General features: G+C 33.9%; 2 protein-coding genes across 2 annotated transcripts; both read right to left on the bottom strand.

Moving 5' to 3' along the window:
* Positions 1 to 2,314: 2,314 nt before the first annotated feature.
* LOC143588625 (uncharacterized) lies at positions 2,315 to 4,435 on the bottom strand. The gene is made up of 5 exons (XM_077069582.1): positions 4,169 to 4,435; positions 3,487 to 4,068; positions 2,875 to 3,381; positions 2,620 to 2,811; positions 2,315 to 2,524 (listed from the first exon to the last, which is right to left on the bottom strand). Exons 1-5 carry the CDS (start codon positions 4,433 to 4,435, stop codon positions 2,315 to 2,317), a joined length of 1,758 nt encoding a protein of 585 aa, XP_076925697.1.
* An 8,373-nt stretch (positions 4,436 to 12,808) lies between these two features.
* On the bottom strand, positions 12,809 to 16,888 carry LOC143588619 (WAT1-related protein At2g39510-like). The gene is made up of 7 exons (XM_077069576.1): positions 16,245 to 16,888; positions 16,085 to 16,147; positions 15,623 to 15,739; positions 15,210 to 15,456; positions 13,749 to 13,910; positions 13,495 to 13,646; positions 12,809 to 13,190 (listed from the first exon to the last, which is right to left on the bottom strand). Exons 1-7 carry the CDS (start codon positions 16,457 to 16,459, stop codon positions 12,995 to 12,997), a joined length of 1,152 nt encoding a protein of 383 aa, XP_076925691.1. The 5' UTR covers positions 16,460 to 16,888; the 3' UTR covers positions 12,809 to 12,994.
* Between the last annotated feature and the right edge of the window lie 5,134 nt (positions 16,889 to 22,022).

Here is a 22,022-nt window from a genome sequence, read left to right as displayed (position 1 = left end):
ACTTAAGTACCATCAACTGATTCCGATGATGGTTCTAGGGTTTCGACGACCTCAATAATTGGAACTTTTACTAGAAAAAAGGTTCCTAAATATACGATACAAAGTTACCGTGTTTGGGACAAAATTGTTGACTTTTCAGGAAAAAAATGTGTGTTTTCCGGTCAAAAACGGTCTTCCGGCGACTTGAAACTAACGACGTTAGAATTCTGTTAGTCGCGGACCGTTAGCAACAAATACATTAAAAGTTGGGACTGACAGTAACCAAAAAAGACGATAGTTGGGACCAATAAAAACCAATTTTCTTTTTATAAGATAATTTACATATTAGAAGTGGTATATTCTTCTTGTAGAATGAAATGCTACTCCCTCCGAAAGTAGAGAGCAAATAATATGACATTCCCATATAGGATGTGCTGCAACCAAAAATTAATAAAATATGATACAGTCAGTCTGTCAGTGGTTAATTAGCATTATGATAACAACAAAATGGATGACCTACCAGAAGTTTAGGAGATCAATCTCCTCAAAACCGATACCAAGCATGACGGAGTACACAGTTGCAGCTCTCCTGATAAATCATCATTAATTTTTTATTATTATTCAGGAGAAATATTATGAATGATTAAGGAGGAATATATGAATGCTTAATTCACAAAAAAGATAGAAAACTCATTCTCAGTGAATATATGAATGATTAATCAAAAACGCAAACTGAAATCTTCATAAAAAACGGAATCCTGATCAAGTATATTATAGAGAAATCTGCATTTTGTCTCCCTGGTTTATATCCACATTCTATGGGTTTACCCCTGAAAAAGATTTTACGAAGTTTGGCCCCTGTGTTTCTCCGGCGGGTTCCTCTGACTCCTACCGTCAGTTGACCTGTCGTTGACCCTTAAAAAAGGAAATTACTTTATTACCCCTGATTCGTTTATAACTACTCGATCTACCCTCGTTCCCTTTATGTTACCATCTCCGGCGATTAGCTCAACCTGTAATTGAACGGCATTATCGGGCAACCCGATTGACGGATGTCTCAATCCAAGTCAAGTCAATTCTCCTCGGGTTCACCTTCCAAGCCTTGCCGTGCAGATGAGGTTTGTGTGAGATGTTCATGTGGTGCCGCGACATGTTACCGGATATCCAGGACCGATGCAAACCCGGGGCGTCGATTCTTGTGCTGTGTAAGTTAGTTACTCACGAATTAGGGTTCTACTCTGTTAATCGATGATGATTTGGTCTGTCGTGTTGCTTAGGTCAATTTTAGGGGTAATCTGTGAATTGTGAACCGAATTAGGGTTGTTTGTTTGTTGATATATTTAGTCCGTTACGAAGGGGTGTTGTGGATGGCTAAAATGGGCTGATGATCCCACATGCCCTAGTTGTGAAAAGGTAATTCAAGCAATGGTGAAGATGATGAACAAGAAAGATGATTTTGCAAGAATGAAAACCAAAGAAGTAACAAGCTTGAAGATGTTGCTAGGAATTAGTTGGTTTTTGTTCTTCGTTTATGTGTGTTTTTATTGATTAGCTGTTAACATTGTCTTTGTAGTATGGGATAATGTAATCTTTGTTGTTATTTAAGTTTATGTTAAATTTTAGAGCTTCTTGTTTCATCTATTTACTTTAAATTTGTGTTCCACATTATCAGTCATGTTGCAGCCATGATGAAACTGAGAATGTTGAGTTAGGGAACGATGAAATTGAGAAAGTGCAGTTTGACCAAGACAAAAGTCAAATGGAAGACAAGGAATATCAATTGGGTGGAGATGAGTTGATGGCTTATTTAGTGCAAGAAGATGACTTATTTAGACCAAGTGAAGAACATGAAATGGATCCTGATGATGATTATGATCCTGAGGTTGTGAAAGCAGCTTTCAAGTACACTAGTGAGCCGGAAGAAGTTTACTTTCATGATCCATACGAAGACGATCCAGTGTGGGACTCTGACTGGTCAAATAATGATTGTCATTGGAAGTAACATTGTAGTTGGTTTCGAGTATTGTTTGCATTTGAATTGTACTTTAATTTGACATGATTAAATCTATTGTAATGTTTGCATTATTTTCCTACATGCTACTAGTTTTAAAAGCATTAAACAAAATACTGTCAAAATAGCATACAACCCATCATGTCCCAAATCAAACATAGCATACAAACCATCATGTCCCAAATCAAACACACATGCTACAAGTCTTAAATTGTTTCAAACACAAACCATGACATGGTACCAGAAAGTTCAAAACAAAAGTCTTAAATAGTCTCAAACACACACCATCAATCTAACTCAAACACAACTTTATGGTTGACATCATTATTGTTGAATTGGTGCCCTGCAAGTTCTGATGTTGTGTCCGTAACCTCCACATCTTCCACAACTTTTTTCATGCCACAACCTGGTAAGTCTTCCTCCTGCAGAAAACACTTCCTGAACCTCTTCAATCTTCCTCTTCCTCTTCTTGCTAGCTGCCAATTTCTTCTTCTCACCTAGTGCCTTCTTCCTGCTCTTCTTCGGTCTGCCAATCTGAGTATGATGTTTAGGAGGAGTTATTATTGTTGAGCAATTTGAGGGTGTCCACATATCAAGGCCTGGTATGGCCTGATTTGGTGATTATACACCTTCTTCCAAGTATCTAACCAATAAGCTTCATCAACCCACTTCTCTAATGGACCGACATACATGTTGTTTTCTATCATGTAATATAGGGCTGCCACAGCATGTTTGCATGGTATACCTGTCAAGTCCCATCTCCTGAACGTGCAAGTTCTATCCCCCACATTCACCACACATTGGCTTCTCAGACTTTTAACCTATGAACATATTTGCATATTAACAAAAGATTGATTGTAATATAGTCATGCAAATTTTCATACATGGTAAGTCACATCATCAACCATCATAACCGTCAATTTGCTTGCTTCTGTTTGGATTTCATCCCATGCTTTTGTTGCTTGCGGTGTTAATGGGCCCCTTGCAGTGGCTTGCATCTTCTTCACAGTCACAATCCTCATGGTCAAATACTTTCTAATATACTCCAAGCATGTAATGATCGGCTTGTCTCTTGCTCCAACAAGTTGCTTGTTGAAAGATTCACAAAGATTGTTCAGCAACATATCACTTTTTGCCCTTCCTGAAAAATGTGATCTTGACCATCTAGCTGTCGGGATCTCACTAAGCCAGAGAAACATATCAAGATTTGTTTTCTTAATCTCCTCCATTTCCATGTTGAAGTAGGGGACAGAAGTGGCCGATGCTGCCCTATAAAACAAGCCTTTATACAAATCTCCCCTCCAGGTTTGCCTCAAGTTGTCATGGATGTTTCTACAACAAAACCGATGCTCTGCCCTAGGGAAAACACTCTCAACTGCTTGAATAAGTCCCTACAACAGTCAAATCACCATAATTAGTGTACATGAGTTAGCCTATTACAAATATATCCTACGTGTACATACCTTTTGTCAGTCACTTATGAAAGTAAAATTGGCATCATGAGGCAAGTCAAGATCATCTCCAAGGAGATCTAAGAACCATTTCCATGAGTCTGTGCATTCGGCTTCCACTATTGCAAAGGCAACAGGATACAAGCAATTATTACCGTCCGTCCCGACAGCAGTCAAAATCTGTCCGGGGTATTTCCCTTTCATAAAACAACCATCCAACCCAAGAAGTTCTCTACCAAGCAATTTAAATCCTTTAACCAAAGCAACATAACACACATATATCCTTCTAAATTGCCTTGTTTTAAGGTTAGGGTTAGCACATGGTTCAACATCTAATTTAATGGTACTACCTGGGTTTGCTTTAAGAAGCTCATCAATATAGGATCTGAGGTGGGTGTATTGTTTGGTGTGGTCACCATCCTTCCTTTGCAAAGCTATTGTCTTTGCTCTTCTCATCTTCGATTCAGAAAGTTGTACTTGATGCATCTGCTGGAATTTGGCCTTCAATTCCTTGGCAGATAAGTTGGGGGTGGTTTGTAGCTCAACCTCAATCTCTTTGGCAATAGTAGACATTGTGTACAAACCAATTGTTCTACTTCTGAGGCAGTCTTGTTTTCTAGGAATGGCCTTCACACACCAATTATTCTCAACAGATTGTCTTGAGATGTGCAGCGTCCAAGGGCAAGTGGGTTTCATTTCCCTTTTTTTTACCTTCAACTTTTCCTACCTTCCCCTCACCAACAACCAAATTAGGATTGGTCCCCAAACAAATCACCCTAAACCTTAAAGGATCATTCTTCTTGATATACAAATCTCTTCTAGCATGAATAGCATAACTCTTTACCATTTCATTCAGTGTTTCCTTTAATGGTATTAACTGACCAACATAAAATGGACACTCATCATCATTATTACTTTCCTTACCCTTGAACTTTCTTAGCATACTATTCAAGACACTCAAGCGCTTATCATCAGAGCTCTCATAGTTATCCATGCAAGGATTTAAACCATCATCATCACTAATATGACAAGCTGCTGCTTCTACCACATTAAAATCTACAATAGCTTTATACAGCCTCATGTCAACTTCTACATCCTCCAAGGGTGTTTGAAAGGCAGCCGTATACTCAGGATCACTTTCATCTGATCGATCACTATCATAACTGTCATCATCTTCCTCACTAGAACTATTTTCATCACTCTCTTCATCAACACTTTCACCACCCACTTCATCAACACTTTCACCACCCACTTCATGGACACTTTCACCACTCACTTCATGGACACTTTAACCACTCACTTCATGAACACTTTCAAAACCAAAACCAGGTACAAATCCAGAATCATAGACCACAATTTCAGTACCACTAGTCCTGCCATGTTCTACAAAAATCTCAACAATGTGAGTACCTATACCATCACTACCTCTAATCATATCACAAACATCTTGAAAATGATAATCTTCAACCAACGGCTTTAAACCCAAGTCCAAACTAATACGCGGATGTTTGTAATGAAAATAACAAGCTGTACCACAACCATATTGTAACTTACAAAGTATTCCAAGCAACAAACTTTTATGAAATTTAGAAACTTGAACTTCATCAACGTAAGTGATCTTCCACCCTTCGTATCTTCGCTGTCCCTCGGTAGCGAAATACCCTCCATGTAAAAGTTTTATGGTGAACGCATGTGAATAATTGTCACCTATAACAACATTCAACCCGTTAACAACAATCAAGCAAAAAAACGAAAATGTTGAGCAAACAGTAAAACCTTACCATATAGGTCGTACGGGTCACAATACTCACTGTCCGGCCTAATAGAATACGAGGTCGACATTGCGATGTGTGCAGGTGACGTTTGATTTCAACGGTGATCGGAAAAATTAGGGGTTCAATGTTCGAACGGTTGGTTTGTATTTGGGTGTTTGGGGAAAAAACCCTAAATCGGGGGTTTTATTCAATCAGGGGACATAAATAGCGAAATGTCTAAATTACCCTTCTGGATTAACAGTCAACGACGGGTCAACTGACGGTAGGAGTCAGAGGAACCCGTTGGAGAAACACAGGGGCCCAAACTTCGCAAAATCTTTTTCAGGGGTAACCCATAGAATGTGGATATAAACCAGGGAGACAAAATGCAGATTGTTCTATATTATATAATATCATAATTGAAATCTCCATAAAAAACAGATGCCTAATCAATCACTAACCAAGTTTATTATATAATATCAAATCAATATTATTATTATTATTATGATGGAGGAATATATGAATTAAATAGAATCTATAATATATATAAACAAAAACAATAAAATCCTATGTGTCTCGATGTGATCGCTCATCTTTTTTTTGAAGTCATCAGATTTCCTTGATTTTTAAATGGAGATTTCTTATGCATTTAACCTGAATTCATGGGTATGGGTCTAATCAAACTCATATATTTCTTAAACGGGTTATAACATCTCATTAAATTAAAAACTAATCCCACCAAATATTTGATATAAAAGTCCTATAAAGTATGGATATACTAAAAATTAATATATTATTTATTTAAAAATATATATATACAAATTATAATTAAAAACCAATTTTAGAGTAAAAAAAATAAACGGGTCTTGGGTCTTATCAATCCATATAACTTTAAAAGCGGGTTATAACATCTCATTTATGTGCGAAACAATTTATCATCAAATATTATTAACTTTCATACAATAAAAAAAATAAAAATTCAAAACATAAATAAATATTAGAAACAAATAATATAACATCTCACTTTTTAAAAATAAATCTCACTAAGTATTTGATATGCAAATCTTATAAAGTAGGGATATACTAAATATTAATATTCATTTTTTTAAGAAAAATATATTATTTATAATAAGAACATTTTATAGTAAAAAAATAAGCGGGTCATGAGTCTCACCAAACCATAGCTTTTAAACGGGTTATAACATGTCATTTATTTGTGAAACTATTTCATCATCAAACCCTAAGTATATTATTAACTTTTTTTTATAATACATAAAATTAAAATGCAAAAAAATATGAATATTATACACGAAAAAGAAACACAACCCCCGTAATACGGGGGATAAAAACTAGTGAATATAGAAATTATCATAAAAAAGTCGAGCAAACTGATCAATTCACAGAGATATAGGGCTCATTGCTTCCTAAATCCACATGTTAATTAAATACAATATAATCACTAATCAAGTTTATTATATAATATCAAAACTGAAATCTTCATAAAAAACAGAAGCCTAATCAATCACTAATCAAGTTTATTATATAGCATAAACGGAATAAATCATGTCATTAATTCACTAATCAAGTGAATCACAGTAAACTCACACCTAATTAGCAACGCATACCTAAATTAGGTCCAAAACTCGTTATATTGAAGATCCTTAGTCACACCTAATTAGCCACTCACACCTAATTAGCAACGCATACCTAAGTGTGTGTATATATAACCTTTAAAATGCAATTACACTCTCTCCAAAGTTAGAGAGCAAAGAAGCTGCCATTGCTACGTAGGTAGTGCTGCAACAAAAAATACGATAAAGTGAGTGGTTAATTAACATCACACTATGATAACAACAAACTTAGATGGATGACCTACCTGAAAGTAAAGTTTGGAGATCGATTTCCTCAAAACTGATTCCAAACAACATATAATACATAGTTGCAGCTCTCTTGATTAGCAAATCAATATTGAAACAACTAAATACACAAATCGAAGATTTGAATATAAAGTATTATCATAAAGGCAAACTTAAATTTACTAGCCAATACACGATCTAACTATGTGCAACCGAACCGCTGCTAACGTTGATCTCCTACCCGACCGATTCAGACGGTCCATTCTGATGGTGAAAACATTTCTTTCAAGTTTACATTTTTTATAAAGTGAATACATATGACCTTTAATGTATATAGAGCAGGTCGTGCTTTTAATGCTAAATGATAGCTATAAGCTAGACATGTTTCTTTCTCTTAATATGAGATCAAAATCATATTTGGAAATATTTTTTAAGACAATAATCTTAGGTCCTTTTCTTTTGTAAGACCTGGAAAGAACTTTAGATCCACTGATCTTTTTGAGGTCCAATAGAGTATAACTGAAAATCGTAAAGAAGAACGAAGTGTGGTTCATTTCCGTGTTCAACGGATGACACCATGAAGAAACATAGATCGATCCGGGTTATAAATCGTAAAGAAGAACACAACATGTTAAATATATTGAACCAAAAACTTATTTTTATCCATAACGTTAATAGTTGTTTAAAAATGTTATCTTATATATTTCATAACTCGTTATGGTCTATGAGCCTTTTTATTTTGGCTTAGCCAAGTTATTTAAATTCTTGAGGCCGGCTCTAACTATAGGCATCATAGTCTCATAGATTATAAAAAGAGAAAGGGTTGAGAGGAAGAACAACATGGTCATGTAAACAATGAAGTTTTATTTATAGTGTGTAGTGTAGCAAAACCCTCATGGGCCGCCAACCACTCGGGCTTGCCAATATTGAATTAGCAAACGTTAGGCCCATTACTATTACTATTACTAAGTATAAAAGAGATTTTAGTGGCGCAAGCCCCCGTTGAGTCACTTTGCGGCATCTTATTCGTCCGTAGTATATATATTTTTAATACTGGTACCGTAAATAACATAATGAAAATGATCAATTACCAAATTTTTTTAGTTTCGGTACCGTAACGAACATGACGGAGACCGGTAGAATTTGCATAGACACTACACTTTGTTTAAATTCTGGTACCGTATCAAATGTAACGCAAACCGACCGAATGCCAGTTTTGCTTGTTTTTTTGTTTTAGGTATGATATCGTAACGAACATGTCACACTGCCACAACACCCAGGATAAGCAGCGCTTTGGTTTTACAAAGCCCTAGTTTTACCGACCAACGCTACCCCGATAACGCACATAACCGAAATCGACTGAACTACTAATTAGAGATCTTTGGTGCCGCCAAGTCCCGATTGGGTCACTTGGCAGCATCTTATTGGTCCATGGTAGATATATATATTTAGTTTCGGTACCATAAAGAACATAACGAAAATGACCGATTACCAATTTGTTTTAGTTTCGGTACTGTAACAAACATGACATAGATTGACGGAATTCGCATAGACTCACTACGTTTTGTTTAAATTCCGGTACCGTATAGAATGTTACGTAAACCAACCGAATGTCAATTTTGCTTGTTTTTTTGTTTTGCGTATGATAACGTAGCGAACATGAAGGAACCGACCAAGTTTTCTTAGACTCACTGCCTCAACACCCAGGATAAGCAACGCTCTGGTTTTACAAAGCCCGAGTTTTACCGACCAACGCTACCCCCGTAACGCAAATAACCGAAATCGACTGAGCTCGCGTCGACTTATCGACTCAAAGCCCGGGACTGACAACACTTGGGATTTACTAGTGTCCGAGTTTGTCCAGCGCAACACGTCAGTAAAACACTAGTTATATTATATGTTGGGCTATTTAGGAGTGTACATCCACATAAATGTTCATCAAATCACAAACCTAAATTACATCTCATTAGCTTAGATGGGTAAAATTAGTAATAAGGTGTTTGAGATTACTTTTAATGTAAGAGAGAAAAGTTAATAGGTTACATTTTTGTAAATTATTAACTTTTTAAAAAGCTCTAAGAAGATAAAATAAGGAATTAACTAAGCATTACACAATTAACTAAGCAAGTTTATCATGCTTCAAGCAAACCTAAATCATTGTCGACAAAAGAACTCTATAATTAAGCAGTTTGACGGTAATAGTTATATAGTCACCATAGATATGATAAAAAAAACAAGGACGTTAGCTCATCGTCGACAAAACAAATGATATTGATTCCCACGAAGTGTGTGATTGTTTAACAATGTGTCTTAATTCTCATGTGAGGCAGTGGCAGGTAATTTTTAGGAGTTGGTACGTTGGCTATCGTCATATGATAACTTTTTCCCTCCCGGTTTGGGTTGGGTTATAACAGATAATCAAACTAAATTACATAATCAACAAAACTACGTTACACGTCATAATTTAATTTAATTTGCTGTTTTTGACTTTTTTCTTCTCATTCTCACGAAAGCAAAGATACAAGAGTACAAGACGCTCAATAGCGGAACCGAAATTTTAAACCAGGAGGTCTCAATATAACAATTTTTACATTTGAATAATGTTGTCTTTATTCGAACTCACTCTGCATTATAAAAGGTTGTAACTTGTAAGACAATATGCTATGGGGCGCCGTAGGGGCCGAAGTCGGACGCAGTTCGGCGCTCAACACCATCAAGGGGCGCCCTTGGTGGTGGGGCGTCGTTCTGCCCAGCAACCCAACGTCGGGCGCTTTACCTCTCAACCTCTCACACACACATACATATATATGTGTGTATATATATGGGCGTCAATGGGCTTTAAACCAAAGCGGGACATTATTGGTTGGGGCTTCGATGCTCCCAATACTTACATGACGCTAACGTGGCACGGTGAATGGGCTTTAATGCCCCCCTGCCATAGAGGATGGTCTTAGAGTTTACTTTTGTTAATATGACTTTTCTCATTCCAATATTGTTGTTTGTTTCGCTATCTATACCCATAGATGGTACATTTCACTACAACTTTGTTTATAAATAAAAGTAATTAAGTATGCTTCTTATTCACCATCTTGTTTTCTTCTCAAAAGGTTAGCTCGTCTAAGGCTATGTGTAGTGAGCAATAAATTTGGGCGATAAGGGGCGACAAGGGGCTGGAACACCGTCCTCGCGGGCGACAAGGAAGGGGGCGGGGGATGGGTTTGTCGCCTGTGTGGATTTGGGATTTAATAATATTATATTAGTATGTGTGTGTGATATATATATTGGGATACAACACTATTACACCCCTAAAACAAAAACCCTCTCTTTGCTGACTGAGCGTCACATGACACAAAACGCTCCATTTTGTAGCCCCTCCATTACACATAGTCTAAGTTAGCAAGAAACCTTTGATGAATAATTTCTTCTCTCTTCTTATTTTCTTCTTTACAGGGTTAGTTTCAAAAGTCTTGGAGGATGATTGCAAAATTAAACGGGGGTGATCGGGAGTTTAACACATATATTACACTAAAACTTTTAACTTTTCTTTGGTTGTCCCGGTTGAGGCAATTTATAAATCAGCCCCAGACAAAAAAAGTGAGAGATAATAGTACGAACTCTTAAACATTTCAAAATAAAAATAAGGAACCTAAATATGAAAATATATATATATATATCGTAGAAGTATGTTTTATACACATATTATACATCTATTTATACGTATACAACCATATGTGACTTGAATATATACATGTGTTTCTTTTCTTTTACACTGAAAAGGACTATACATAATTTTTCTAAGCCTGAACCAAACATGAAAGAACATACGTTATTGACGTGTGCATTGAGGGTCAGGCATTGGTGACAGTTATTCATGATAGCATCGGACTATATTTGTAAAGATGGTTAGACTAAACGTTGTCCGGTGCCAGGGGCGCTATTGGCTAATTAAGTTTCCAAATCAAACGGGTGGCAGTCTAAATATCATCTAAATTGTTTATGGTACTAGTGAACAAAAGATCGGGCATTTAAACAATTCACTTTTCCTCCTTGTACATTTAAATAAAAAGAATTAAACCAAACACGGTGACGCAACAAAGACGGAGACACAACTACCATGTATATCACACTTAAACAATTATGTACAAATTATATTATGCGGTTCTCACTAATCTAAACATATATTGAGATTAAAATGAAGACGTCTCTAGTCATGAAAATGCATTAGTTAAGAAAATGTTTTTAGTCAGCTATGTGACTAAAATTTTTCAATTAACAGTATCAATATGTGAACTGATTGTAAATTTAGGTTTGTCTAAGGGGGTGTTTGGCATACCTTATTTTACATCCTTATAACTTTTCATTAAGTTAATAAGTTACAAAAGTGTAACTTATGAAACTTTTTCTCTCACAATATAAGCAATCCCAAACACCTTATCACTTTTCAAAAAGTTTATAAGTAATAAGTTGGTGAAAATAAACAATCCCAAACACACCCTAATTATAATTCAAATATAATGATATTATTTTAGGGACCATTCATGACTTTTAAGGGAAAAAAAAGTAGCAAACTTGTTATTTCAAATACTAACACTCTATTAGATGTCCGACCATTTTAAGCAACATACGTGTGACTAGATTAAAAGTTAAGTGATTGTTGGTTAAGATTTAAATTCTTATCGGCAATGTCTATAACCTTGAACAAACGCATGATCCATTTATATAATTTACTCAAAATAATACCTGAAAAAGAATTCATTCTTATTCCATGAAAAGTAACACACTAGACACCTGAATCCCGACCTAGAGGTTCACAAAAACTGATATGTAATTTGGAACCGAAACCTGTATTAAACCCTCTATGAGCATAACGATTAGGAACTGACCCGAATCATAACGTTTAAACAGATGTAATCCTATGGTTGAAACAAGTAAAAACCCGATTTCAAACCAATCAAATATGACCTTTGGCATTTTTTATAAAACCGGTTACAAGCCTAATTGGTTTTAGTAATTCCTATTTTGACCTTTGTTGAACAAAACTGGAACCGGTTCGAGTCCAAACCGGTTTAGGAAAAAGCCCAAATTGTTAATGAAAGCTTAACTTGCTTTTTGGCCCAAGTTTTTAAAAGCAGCCCGCTAGAAGGCGTTTTTTAATGTTATATTTTCTTGTTTTCTTGATATGAACCTCTCTTTTGCTGTGTTAAGGGCCAGAATAGCTATTAAAACTTTCATCATCTAGGTTTGAACGAGTTGAAAAAAAAGTACCATTTTTTTGGATCGAAATAAAAAAAAAACAGTATTTTAAAATTCTACCGAAGAAATATGTTAGCATGAAAAATAATAATAATAATAATAATAATAATAATAATAATAACAACAATAATAACTATGGTTGATTAACCCGATCCGGTCTGTTTGTCTCATTCCATCTGTTTCCCCCGAATATGTTTTGACCGTTTAAAACCCATTTCAAAAGATGCATTTTTTTTGTTAGAACGATGAAATTAAAACTTATTTCAGTTAAAAAAAACTGTGTTTGTACCAGCCTCATAATTTATATATATTTAATTTAATAATATAACTTCTTAATATGTTGTAAATAAATAAATAATAAAAGTTTATATATGAGAGAAAAAAAAATAGCCTGTAACCATTCTCCATCTTAACATAAGTTGAAGTAAACCTATAAATCAAATACTGTGGGTCCTAATTCACTCTATATCTTATGTTGGAGATATCTATATCGATCAACGATTCGACCCTACATTGATTTTTACAAAATTACTACTACGATTAAACAAGAACCAAGTCACACGCTAAATAAGTTTCCGAATCAAACTGGTAGCAGTTTGAATATATCTAAATTGTTTCTAGTACTAGTGAACAAAAGATTGAGCATTTTAACAAGTCACTTTTCCTTCTTGTACGTTTAAACAAAAAGATTTAGATCGAAGCTTCAACAACACGTTTTTCCTTAACCGTACCAGCAACGACTTCCAATTCTTGATTCTTACCCGAGCCCATTTCTTCATCAATCATTTCCACCTCATCGTTTCCTGAGTCTGGCAAACTCGAATCGTCACTTTTTCCCCATATGATTAAGTATAGTCCTACGACAATGATTAACGCTCCAGTAATCCTAAAAAACAATAAACTAATTTAATTAAATATATGAATATATAGGTCTTGTGATGTAAGTTAAGAAACATGTCAAAAATGACACTTACCCAAATTGTATATTGTAATAACAAACTAGGATCTATACTGTTAGAGTAACATACATAAACTACTCATATTTAATATATTAATTATTTAAACTAAATAAAAAGCACACAAAAGGTGTCCAAGACCAACCCGGCCCATAGTAACATGCCTGGTCCCTTACTAGAAATGACTTAACGGGCCATTATGTGGCCCGTTACGTCAGGGCTAAAGATAGGTACCTTCCCACGTTCATTTGTTCCCCTAGAGTAAATGAGCTCACGACCACAACGATCACCATTCCGAAAGGATTGAAGGCCGTCACAAAGAAAGGCCCCTTAACTTTCATAATGAGGCCGCCGACATAATAGCTCGCTCCTGATCGAACTATTCCCTATTCGTGTCAATCCAGAAAAGAGTTCCAAACATAAATACAAGAATGAATAGTAATAACAACAATAATAGTAACGGTATTAGCATTAACGAGTTTTCGTACACTGTATAGTGTAGCGAAGAGTTTGGCGTCCCATTTTACGGCCCAAATGTCTTTATTGGCTCTCTCAATAACAAATGTCAACACTGTGGCTTGCAATGCACCCATTGTACATATGAGGGTTGTAAGAGACAACTGAGCAGGATACTTCTTCAATGTCACAGCCTGAAAACATAAATCCAAATTTGTTGTAATGTAGGATCCATTATTAATGCATGAATGCATCAATGTTTTTATCCTTAAATTCAAAACAGGACCACTGAAGTCTAGATTAATGTACTTGTTACAAGTATGCATTTTCAAGTTCCGACCTTTATCCATTCAGTTAATGTTTATAAATATTATTGTACAAGAATCCAAAATTATAGATGGATTCATGGATTTTACAACTAAGACTATTTGTAGTTATCTGTAGTACAGAGGCTACGAAATAGGACGTTTTATGTCATGTGGTGTATAGTCATCAAATAAGAGATTTTTGTTTTAGAGATGTAATGTTGTTATAACATCAAATATATATATATATATCACACACGCCATTAATCATCATCATCATCATCATCGTACTCAGTATATCCCGCCAATAGCAAAGCTATGGTAGGGTCTGAGGAGGGTAAGATGTAGACAGCCTTACCTCTATCCCATAGGGATAGAGAGGCTGCTTCCGGTGAGACCCCCGGCTCGATAGTAGTTTTGCTCAAGCCTTGGATATAAGGCACATAACACTCAACATCGGGACACCGGCTGATTGGTGCATGTACCCTTGTCTTTCGGCTATCAACGCCACCACATGATGCCTGATTAACCTTCCGTCACTTTTAACGTTATTTTCACGAGATTAGTAAAATAACGTCAAATTAGTGCAATTTCACTTTTGCCCACCCGTGGGTTCACACATATATACATTATATGCGCGCACCGCAAGCAGGGCGTTACACACGCCATTAAAATAATAATAAAACAAAAGCATGAATGGGCGACAAATACCCCCCCTACATTTCACCCTTTGTAACGGGGGGGGGGGGGGGGGTCCTCAAAATTGTCGTCCCAAAACCCTCATTTTCTCATAGTCAAAACAATCCATTTTTACCTATATTTGAATATACAACACTCCAGAAAACTAATTTTCTAGACCCGAATCGAATTTTATTTTTGAGTTTTAGAATCTGGTCTGTGTGTATCGAATTCGAATTTATGATTTTCGGACGGGTTCGTCTTCATATTTGAATTTTAGTTTTAATTATATATATATATTTTCGATTTTTATAATAACATTTATTATTTACTTAGTTTATATATAATAATTATTGAATTCTCATTCTATGTTTTTTAAATCAATCTAAATTCAAATAACCCAAAAATCAATCGGATATACACTTGATTAATTTCAACACGTACCATAATCACTCATTCAAAACACGCGGTAACAAAAGTGAAACTTTAATCTAGTTAAAGATAATTAACCTGAAGAATGAAAAAGCTAGACCAAAGGACGCAACCAACAGCGATCATAATCGCACCCTTGATGATGTGAGCTTGTTCAGGGGGTGCGGGAGTTGTTTGTGATTGGCGCGCCATGCTCACATGGGTCCATGGCAATGGAATCGGAGCTCCATTGACAAGGGTCATGATCATGGCTCCACCTACAGTCACAAGGGTCCCTATGATCTTTGCTTGACTATGCCTTCTTTTAATATTCACCTTCTCCAACCTACCACAAACAAACATAATAATAATAATAATAATAATAATAATAATAATAATAATAATAATAATAATAATAATAATAATAATAATAATTAAATATTAATTGATAGTATATTAATATTGAAACCTCGTACATTAAACAAATCTGTTGCGTGTACTATTGTACTTACCTGAATATCCAAGCCAGAAAGAAAGTTAAAGCTGGCACAATATTACACATTGCTATTGCAAAGGTTGCAGTGGTTAACTTCATTCCGGTGTAATATAATATTTGATCCAGTACAGGCCTAATTAATTAATGTCACAAATTATTAATTCTTTATAAAAAATTACGTAAAAACTGTATAGGGTCGTGCTATAGCTACACCACCGTTATCTGATTTTACACCATCAAACGACCGTTTTAACCAATATATATATATATAATATTCAAACTTTGAAAATTATTAGTTAGAAAATTAGAATGGTGTTTAAACAATATCAATACTGAACGGCCGTTCTAACGTTAGACGATCAAACTTTGAAACTTTTTGGTCATAATTGTTTGAAACGGTGTGAAATTAGATTTCAGACGGTGTGTATGGACGACCACAATTGAATATTCAATACTATGACATAATAATATTGCATACTCCAACTGTGCAAGCAACATTATCTTCAAGAACACTGCTAACGTCATTTTAGGCCTTAATTTCCTGCAAAGCACAATATTTCTTTTTCAGATTAATATTTACTCACCATGCATGATCATCATATATACATTCATCAATAACAAAACAATTTGTTACATACCTTTCAAGATAAAAAGCAAACGGACCGAAAGCAACAACCGCAGCGATATTCCGATAAACCGAAAACGTACAAGGATTCAAACCCTTGTTCAAAGCAGACTTCACGATGACTCCATTGAAAGCATATCCCACTTGGAGAAAGAGTACACCGAGGTACGGCTTGCCTACATCCACGACCCGAGACCACTTATCCTGAGACATGATCATCTCCTTCATGGATATATGATGATCAAAGGAGACTAGTGATATATATGATATGGTAATAGAAATTGTTGTGTGTAGAGGGGGGATGTATCAGGACTACTTAAATATGCATGCAGATAAGGCTATGATAAATAAAGGTAATAAATAATAATGACTTATTGTTACAACTTTATTTAAAGCATGGTTTAAACAAGGTGAAGAAATGCTGTAATATAGTGTCCCCCCTTATTATGTTATTTTTATATTACTTTTATCTTACGAAATGGACAATTTCTTTTTCTTAAACAGACAGATAATGGTTGTCTGTACTAGAGTTAATTCAGTTATATGTCATTTTAATAATTTGTTTTGAAAATAGAAAAAAAGAAGCCAGGTGGTAAATTGTTTGTAGGATTGAGAATTAATGGTTTTGGTTTGTAGGTGATCCGTCATTTGAAATGACAGATTCTAAAAGTTGTGTGTAAGTATTGTTAGCTCTCGTCTAGTGACAAAGAAGTTTCGTCAGTATTCCGTCATTTAAAATGGTGGAACTTGTTTGAATAACGAGACTTTCATATCACAAGACAAAAGCTGACAACGCTTATACAACTTTTAGGATCTGCCATTTTAAATGACGGGTCAACTAGAAACACAAAAGAAATTATTTCTCTTATTAACCATCTACCTCTCACTTTTCTTTCAATTTAAAAAAAATCGTCATTTTAATGATTTTTTTTTTGTTAATAAAGGTTTGTAAATGTTGTAAAATATGGATTTTGTTTAGAAAATTATAAAAAATACAAGTTTCTGGTATTGTATGGAGTATACATGGAGTATATGACACTTGGACAAGGTGGTAGTGTCGTGGATAGCCACCGCTAAAAGATATGTGCTTCTACGTATCCTTTATCTCTCATCAAGGTCTGACATATCGTCTTAATATAGCACTGCTATTTAAGAACATGTGAACATATCACCACACTTTATATTTAGAAAACCCTAAAAATAGGATTAAAATACTTTTATTATTCTTGCATAAAATAGTATTTTATGAGAGTTAGTTAGATATGAATTGAATATGCATTTAAGAGGAAACTGGGTAATACGTAAACTATTTATTGTGAGTAAAAAAGTAAACAAATAATCATTTAAATTTTCAGTAAAAAATATATATATATAAACAAATTAGTGTGTTATTTTATATCTATAACTTCCACATGCGTAGATAATATACACCTGATTATGTGATATAACTTAAACGCGTGTTTCTAAATGGTACAAAATCCAAATGTTTACGGGCAATTTAGTTTGATGGTTTGTTAATTACACAACTTGTGGATAAGAACGCAAGAAGCACAAAATATAAATCATTGAATATAAAAAGTTAACTTATGCTTAGCAATAGCTAAGTAGTTTCTATAATTAATGATCTTCAATCATATTTTATCTGAAATTGGCACTTATGGGTATTACCCATACACAATCAATCCTTCACTGTCATCATATTTCTACATTTAAGTATCCACAAACTACAAATTCATTAGCACCACCTACCCACATGTATAATTATTTTATTATTAGTTCATTTTAACTATCCAACCTTTGCCATGGAATCCTTTTCATGACAAACCTTTGCCATGAAATGTAGTCATTCACCATACCCACGTGGGGTGTCGGAGGTGTTACCATATGGTTTGAAAGTCATACACTCTACCCATATGGGTGCCCCGTCCTCTCTTATCTTATCTTACTATTATAATAAATAAAAATAATGATGCTTAGGTGTCCTAACCGCATTCAATCTTAACCTAATTTGTCATCAAAATTTTCTAATCTCTCATCTTATTCATTTTAGCTATTCATGGGTCGTGGTTAAAACCATTTTGACAAAAGAGTTATAACTTAGAGAATTAGGATGAAAATTAGGCTAGGAGCGTAAACCTAAATAAATTCATTTATCAATCATTTATTTATTTCATCTAGCTCTTAAACCAGTATAATACACAAGATTTGTTAATGTTTAGATTAATAAAATTAATTATTTGAAAAAGAGTAAAGTTATATTTTGGTCATCGTGGTTTGGCAAATAATGCGAATTTAGTCCAAAAAGTTATGAATCATCCACGTTTCTCAGTTCTTATCAATTACTTCTAAATCACTAACCCCGTTAAATTTAATCGTTAAGTCATGGGCAGACATGTCTTTTCATTCTTTCTTTATTATAATACTTATTTCAATGAATTGCGATTTTCGTCCTTGTGGTTTGTCCAAATATGTGGTTTATGTCCAATAGTTTCAAGTTTGCAATTTTCGTCCTTGTAGTTTCATTTTACTTGCAATTAAACCCAAATTTACTAACCTCGTTAAGTCAGGTTGTTAACCCATCTGCGTGCCCCTCACGTGACAACCAGTTATGTCGTTTTTCTCCCCAAAAAAACTTCAGTCTTAATTCGCAAGCCAACTCACGTGAGGGGATGAGGTGTATTTGGGGAAAAAGGAAAAAAGAAGGAACAAAACTGTCCCTCACGTAAAGGGCACACTGATGGGTGTAACGACCAGACTTAAGGAGATTAGTGAATTCGGTTTTAACTGCAAGTGAAATAAAACCGTAGAGAATAAAATTGCAAATTTGAAACTACTGGACTAAAATCGCAGATTTGAACAAACAACATGGACGTAAACCGCAGTTCACTGAAATAAGTATTACAATAAAAAAAAAAGTAAAAATACATGTCTACCCCTTAATTAACAATTATATTTAACGTGGTTAGTGATTTGGATGTAATTGGCAAGAACTGGGAAATGTGGGTGGTGTATATGCAAAAAAAAATAAACGTTTTGGATTAAATTAACATTATTTGTCAAACCAGAAGAACAAAAATGACACTTTATTCTTTGAAAAAAAAAAGATGCAAATAAAGAAATAAAATAAAAAAAATGTTGATTATGTTTATAGTTCTAATAATACTGAATAATACCTATTTATGATAAAACTAGACATGTATATGAAGTGATTTTCTCAAATTTATAAAATTGATATTCTAATTTTTTATTGAATATACTAAACGATTCATTTTTTTACCTTTAATTTTGAGCTTTTATTTTAAATAACAGACCTCATTAATATTTATTATTTGAAAATTCTCGTGTAATATACAGGTTTAAAAACCAGCTATAAATATACGTGTTTGGTTCATAGTTCATCATGTTACCTTAATAATGGTTTTTTTCACACAAAAACTAATTTGAAAACTTTTTGAAAAACTCATTTGAAAACTTATAAGTTAGTAAACTTTTGAAGTTAAATAATCAATCTCACACACACCCTGTAAGTGACACACCAAATGAAAATCTTTTTCCTCCTTAATTTATAGTCACCAATTTTCATTATAGGTTAAAATCCGGTGATTTTTTTTAAATAATGTTAAAAAAGACTTTAAATTAAGCAAAGCAAATGAAACATACATAAATTTGGTTGCTATCTTGTGATAATCCTTTTCCTTAATTTTTGACTTAATCTGAACAATTATGAAACTTGCTTATTTTTGACAAACCTTTTAACTATCACTCTCTACTTTTAGTTAATTGAAAAATTTTATCATTAAGTACATGGTAACAAGATTAATATACGTTTCATTAGCCTCATTTGCATTATAAAATTTTTTAATCTTTATTAAAAAGAGTCACAAAATCAAAACACCTAATAGCAAAAAATTTGACTGACTTCAGTAAAATATTTGAAGAACTTGGTATATAAAGTTATCTAAGTTTTAGGTTTTAGGCTTTTTCTTAAGTTTTAAGTTTTAGTTTTGGTAAGAAACTATCTACTTTAGGCCTTCTAAATTTACAAAAGGTCATTAATTAATATATATGGGATGGCATACACTTTTAAAATTCTCTAAAACCTATGCTTTTTTATTTATTTATTTATCTATCCATGTGAACGTGAATGCGTATTTTATAAGCATTTTGTTTGACACGTTTTTAACATAACTTGGTTCTCTAGTAACATTTACATTGATGGGATGATAAGGTGGCGGTTCAGATGTAGAATACAAGGCCAATGATTCAATTGCAGCTCCTTCTATGCTATCAATCCCATTTTGTTCACAGCGTCCTCTTCTGGGAAGGAATTGATGGAAGGAATCGGAAGTAAGGCTTGACTTTCAGTTTGATTTCTGTAACTATAACATTTAATCGTTAAAAAACAAAACAACTGGGTTCACACATCAATGTGAGATGGCAAATACTTTTTTAATTATTTGAAGTTCACATTAATAAATGATGAGATGCCAATTTATAGATTTATATTGGAAGAAATTTATTATAAAGATTTTTTATATAAGAAATGCTTGAATTAAAATAAATAAAACAGGTAAAGCTGCCTCTAGTATTATATAAGTATATACAAAGTTTTATGATAAAAGGGAAATTAGAAAATGATGAAGGTAGTAACAAATCCCGTAAAAGACAGAAGTTTGTTGAATAGATATCACAAGGTCCTTGCGGCTCTAAATGTATAAGTAATGATATTGCTGAAGACATGTAAACTTGCTGAAACACGTTTGCTTCGGCTCTTGAGTGTGGATTGTGACGACTACCATGTTCTTTTTATTGGAGTTACTTTAAAGTGGTTGGGTCAAACTTGTTATAAATAAATAAGTTCTTATTATATAAAGTCTAACATACATGGTAGTAAAATCTCGCCTAGACTTTAATTAATTCTTAATATCTACCCTACGAATTAGTTGCCCCAATTAATCAATATGATTTGGTCAACCGGGTCAAAGTTGAAAATTTTATGTATAATATGTGGTATATGTTTATATATTTCAAAAACTACATATAAATTCCAATCCGATTAATCATAATTAATCTTTATTAATCTTGATTAATCATTAGTCCTTATCTTACCGTCCGACTACACTTTTATACCTGACTCCAAACCAAGAAGCCCTACACTTAATAATTCGTAAGCATATATAATACAAACTGGAATAACATATAACTATTGTAGCGTAAACAATCATACAACGCAGAGTTTAAACATAAACCAAAACAAATCCAAATTTACAGAAAATAAAATTTTAAACGGGATTACTAGTTTTTATTAAAGTACAAATAGCTCCAATCACAGCCAAGAGAATCGAGATCATGTCAACTCGTACCTGAAATCATCAATATGACATATACGTGTGTGTGTGTGATGCTTAAGAATTGAAATTAACATACATATTATAAAGTACATGTAACACCCCAACCGAGAACGGGCTGACGTGTCACTATTACAGATATCTAAACAACGCTACAATCCAAAATACAACAAAAAAAAATCAATGCAACCTATGTCATATTATTAAACCAAAATGAATTAACTTTTAAAAGCTTGAACTTCATTATTCTCTCTAATCACTAATTTCCCCATGTCCCGGATTACCTGAAAACAAAATAAGAAACACAAAACAAGAAAATACGGCTGAGCCAAAAATTGTCCAGTAACGGAATGAACAATAGTATAAGTAAGGACAGACATAAGAAAATAAATATACGGACCTCAATTCAAACTCGAAACCAACATTTTTACCAAAAACATATA

The sequence above is a fragment of the Bidens hawaiensis genome, unplaced genomic scaffold (genome assembly GCF_021521415.1).
Source record: "Bidens hawaiensis isolate Kalapana, Puna unplaced genomic scaffold, B.hawaiensis_p1.1 tig00036540_1, whole genome shotgun sequence".
NCBI classification, from domain to species: domain Eukaryota; kingdom Viridiplantae; phylum Streptophyta; class Magnoliopsida; order Asterales; family Asteraceae; genus Bidens; species Bidens hawaiensis.
Note: the sequence above shows the minus strand (reverse complement) of the source record. Positions and strands in the feature narration are given on the sequence as shown.

Bases quoted from the DNA above. Each gene is read 5' to 3' on its own strand.
- LOC143588625 (XM_077069582.1), bottom strand. From the start codon at position 4,435: ATGGATAACTATGAGAGCTCTGATGATAAGCGCTTGAGTGTCTTGAAT. The intron at 4,069-4,168 runs GTAGGAAAAGTT...TGGTGTGTGAAG, and splicing joins TGGTTGTTGGTGAGGGGAAG to GCCATTCCTAGAAAACAAGA. The intron at 2,525-2,619 runs GTGTATAATCAC...CATCATACTCAG, and splicing joins GGTTAGATACTTGGAAGAAG to ATTGGCAGACCGAAGAAGAG.
- LOC143588619 (XM_077069576.1), bottom strand. From the start codon at position 16,459: ATGAAGGAGATGATCATGTCTCAGGATAAGTGGTCTCGGGTCGTGGAT. The intron at 15,457-15,622 runs GTAAGTACAATA...TGTTTGTGGTAG, and splicing joins TTTCTGGCTTGGATATTCAG to GTTGGAGAAGGTGAATATTA. The intron at 13,191-13,494 runs GTACCTATCTTT...ATTGTTTTTTAG, and splicing joins GAACAAATGAACGTGGGAAG to GATTACTGGAGCGTTAATCA.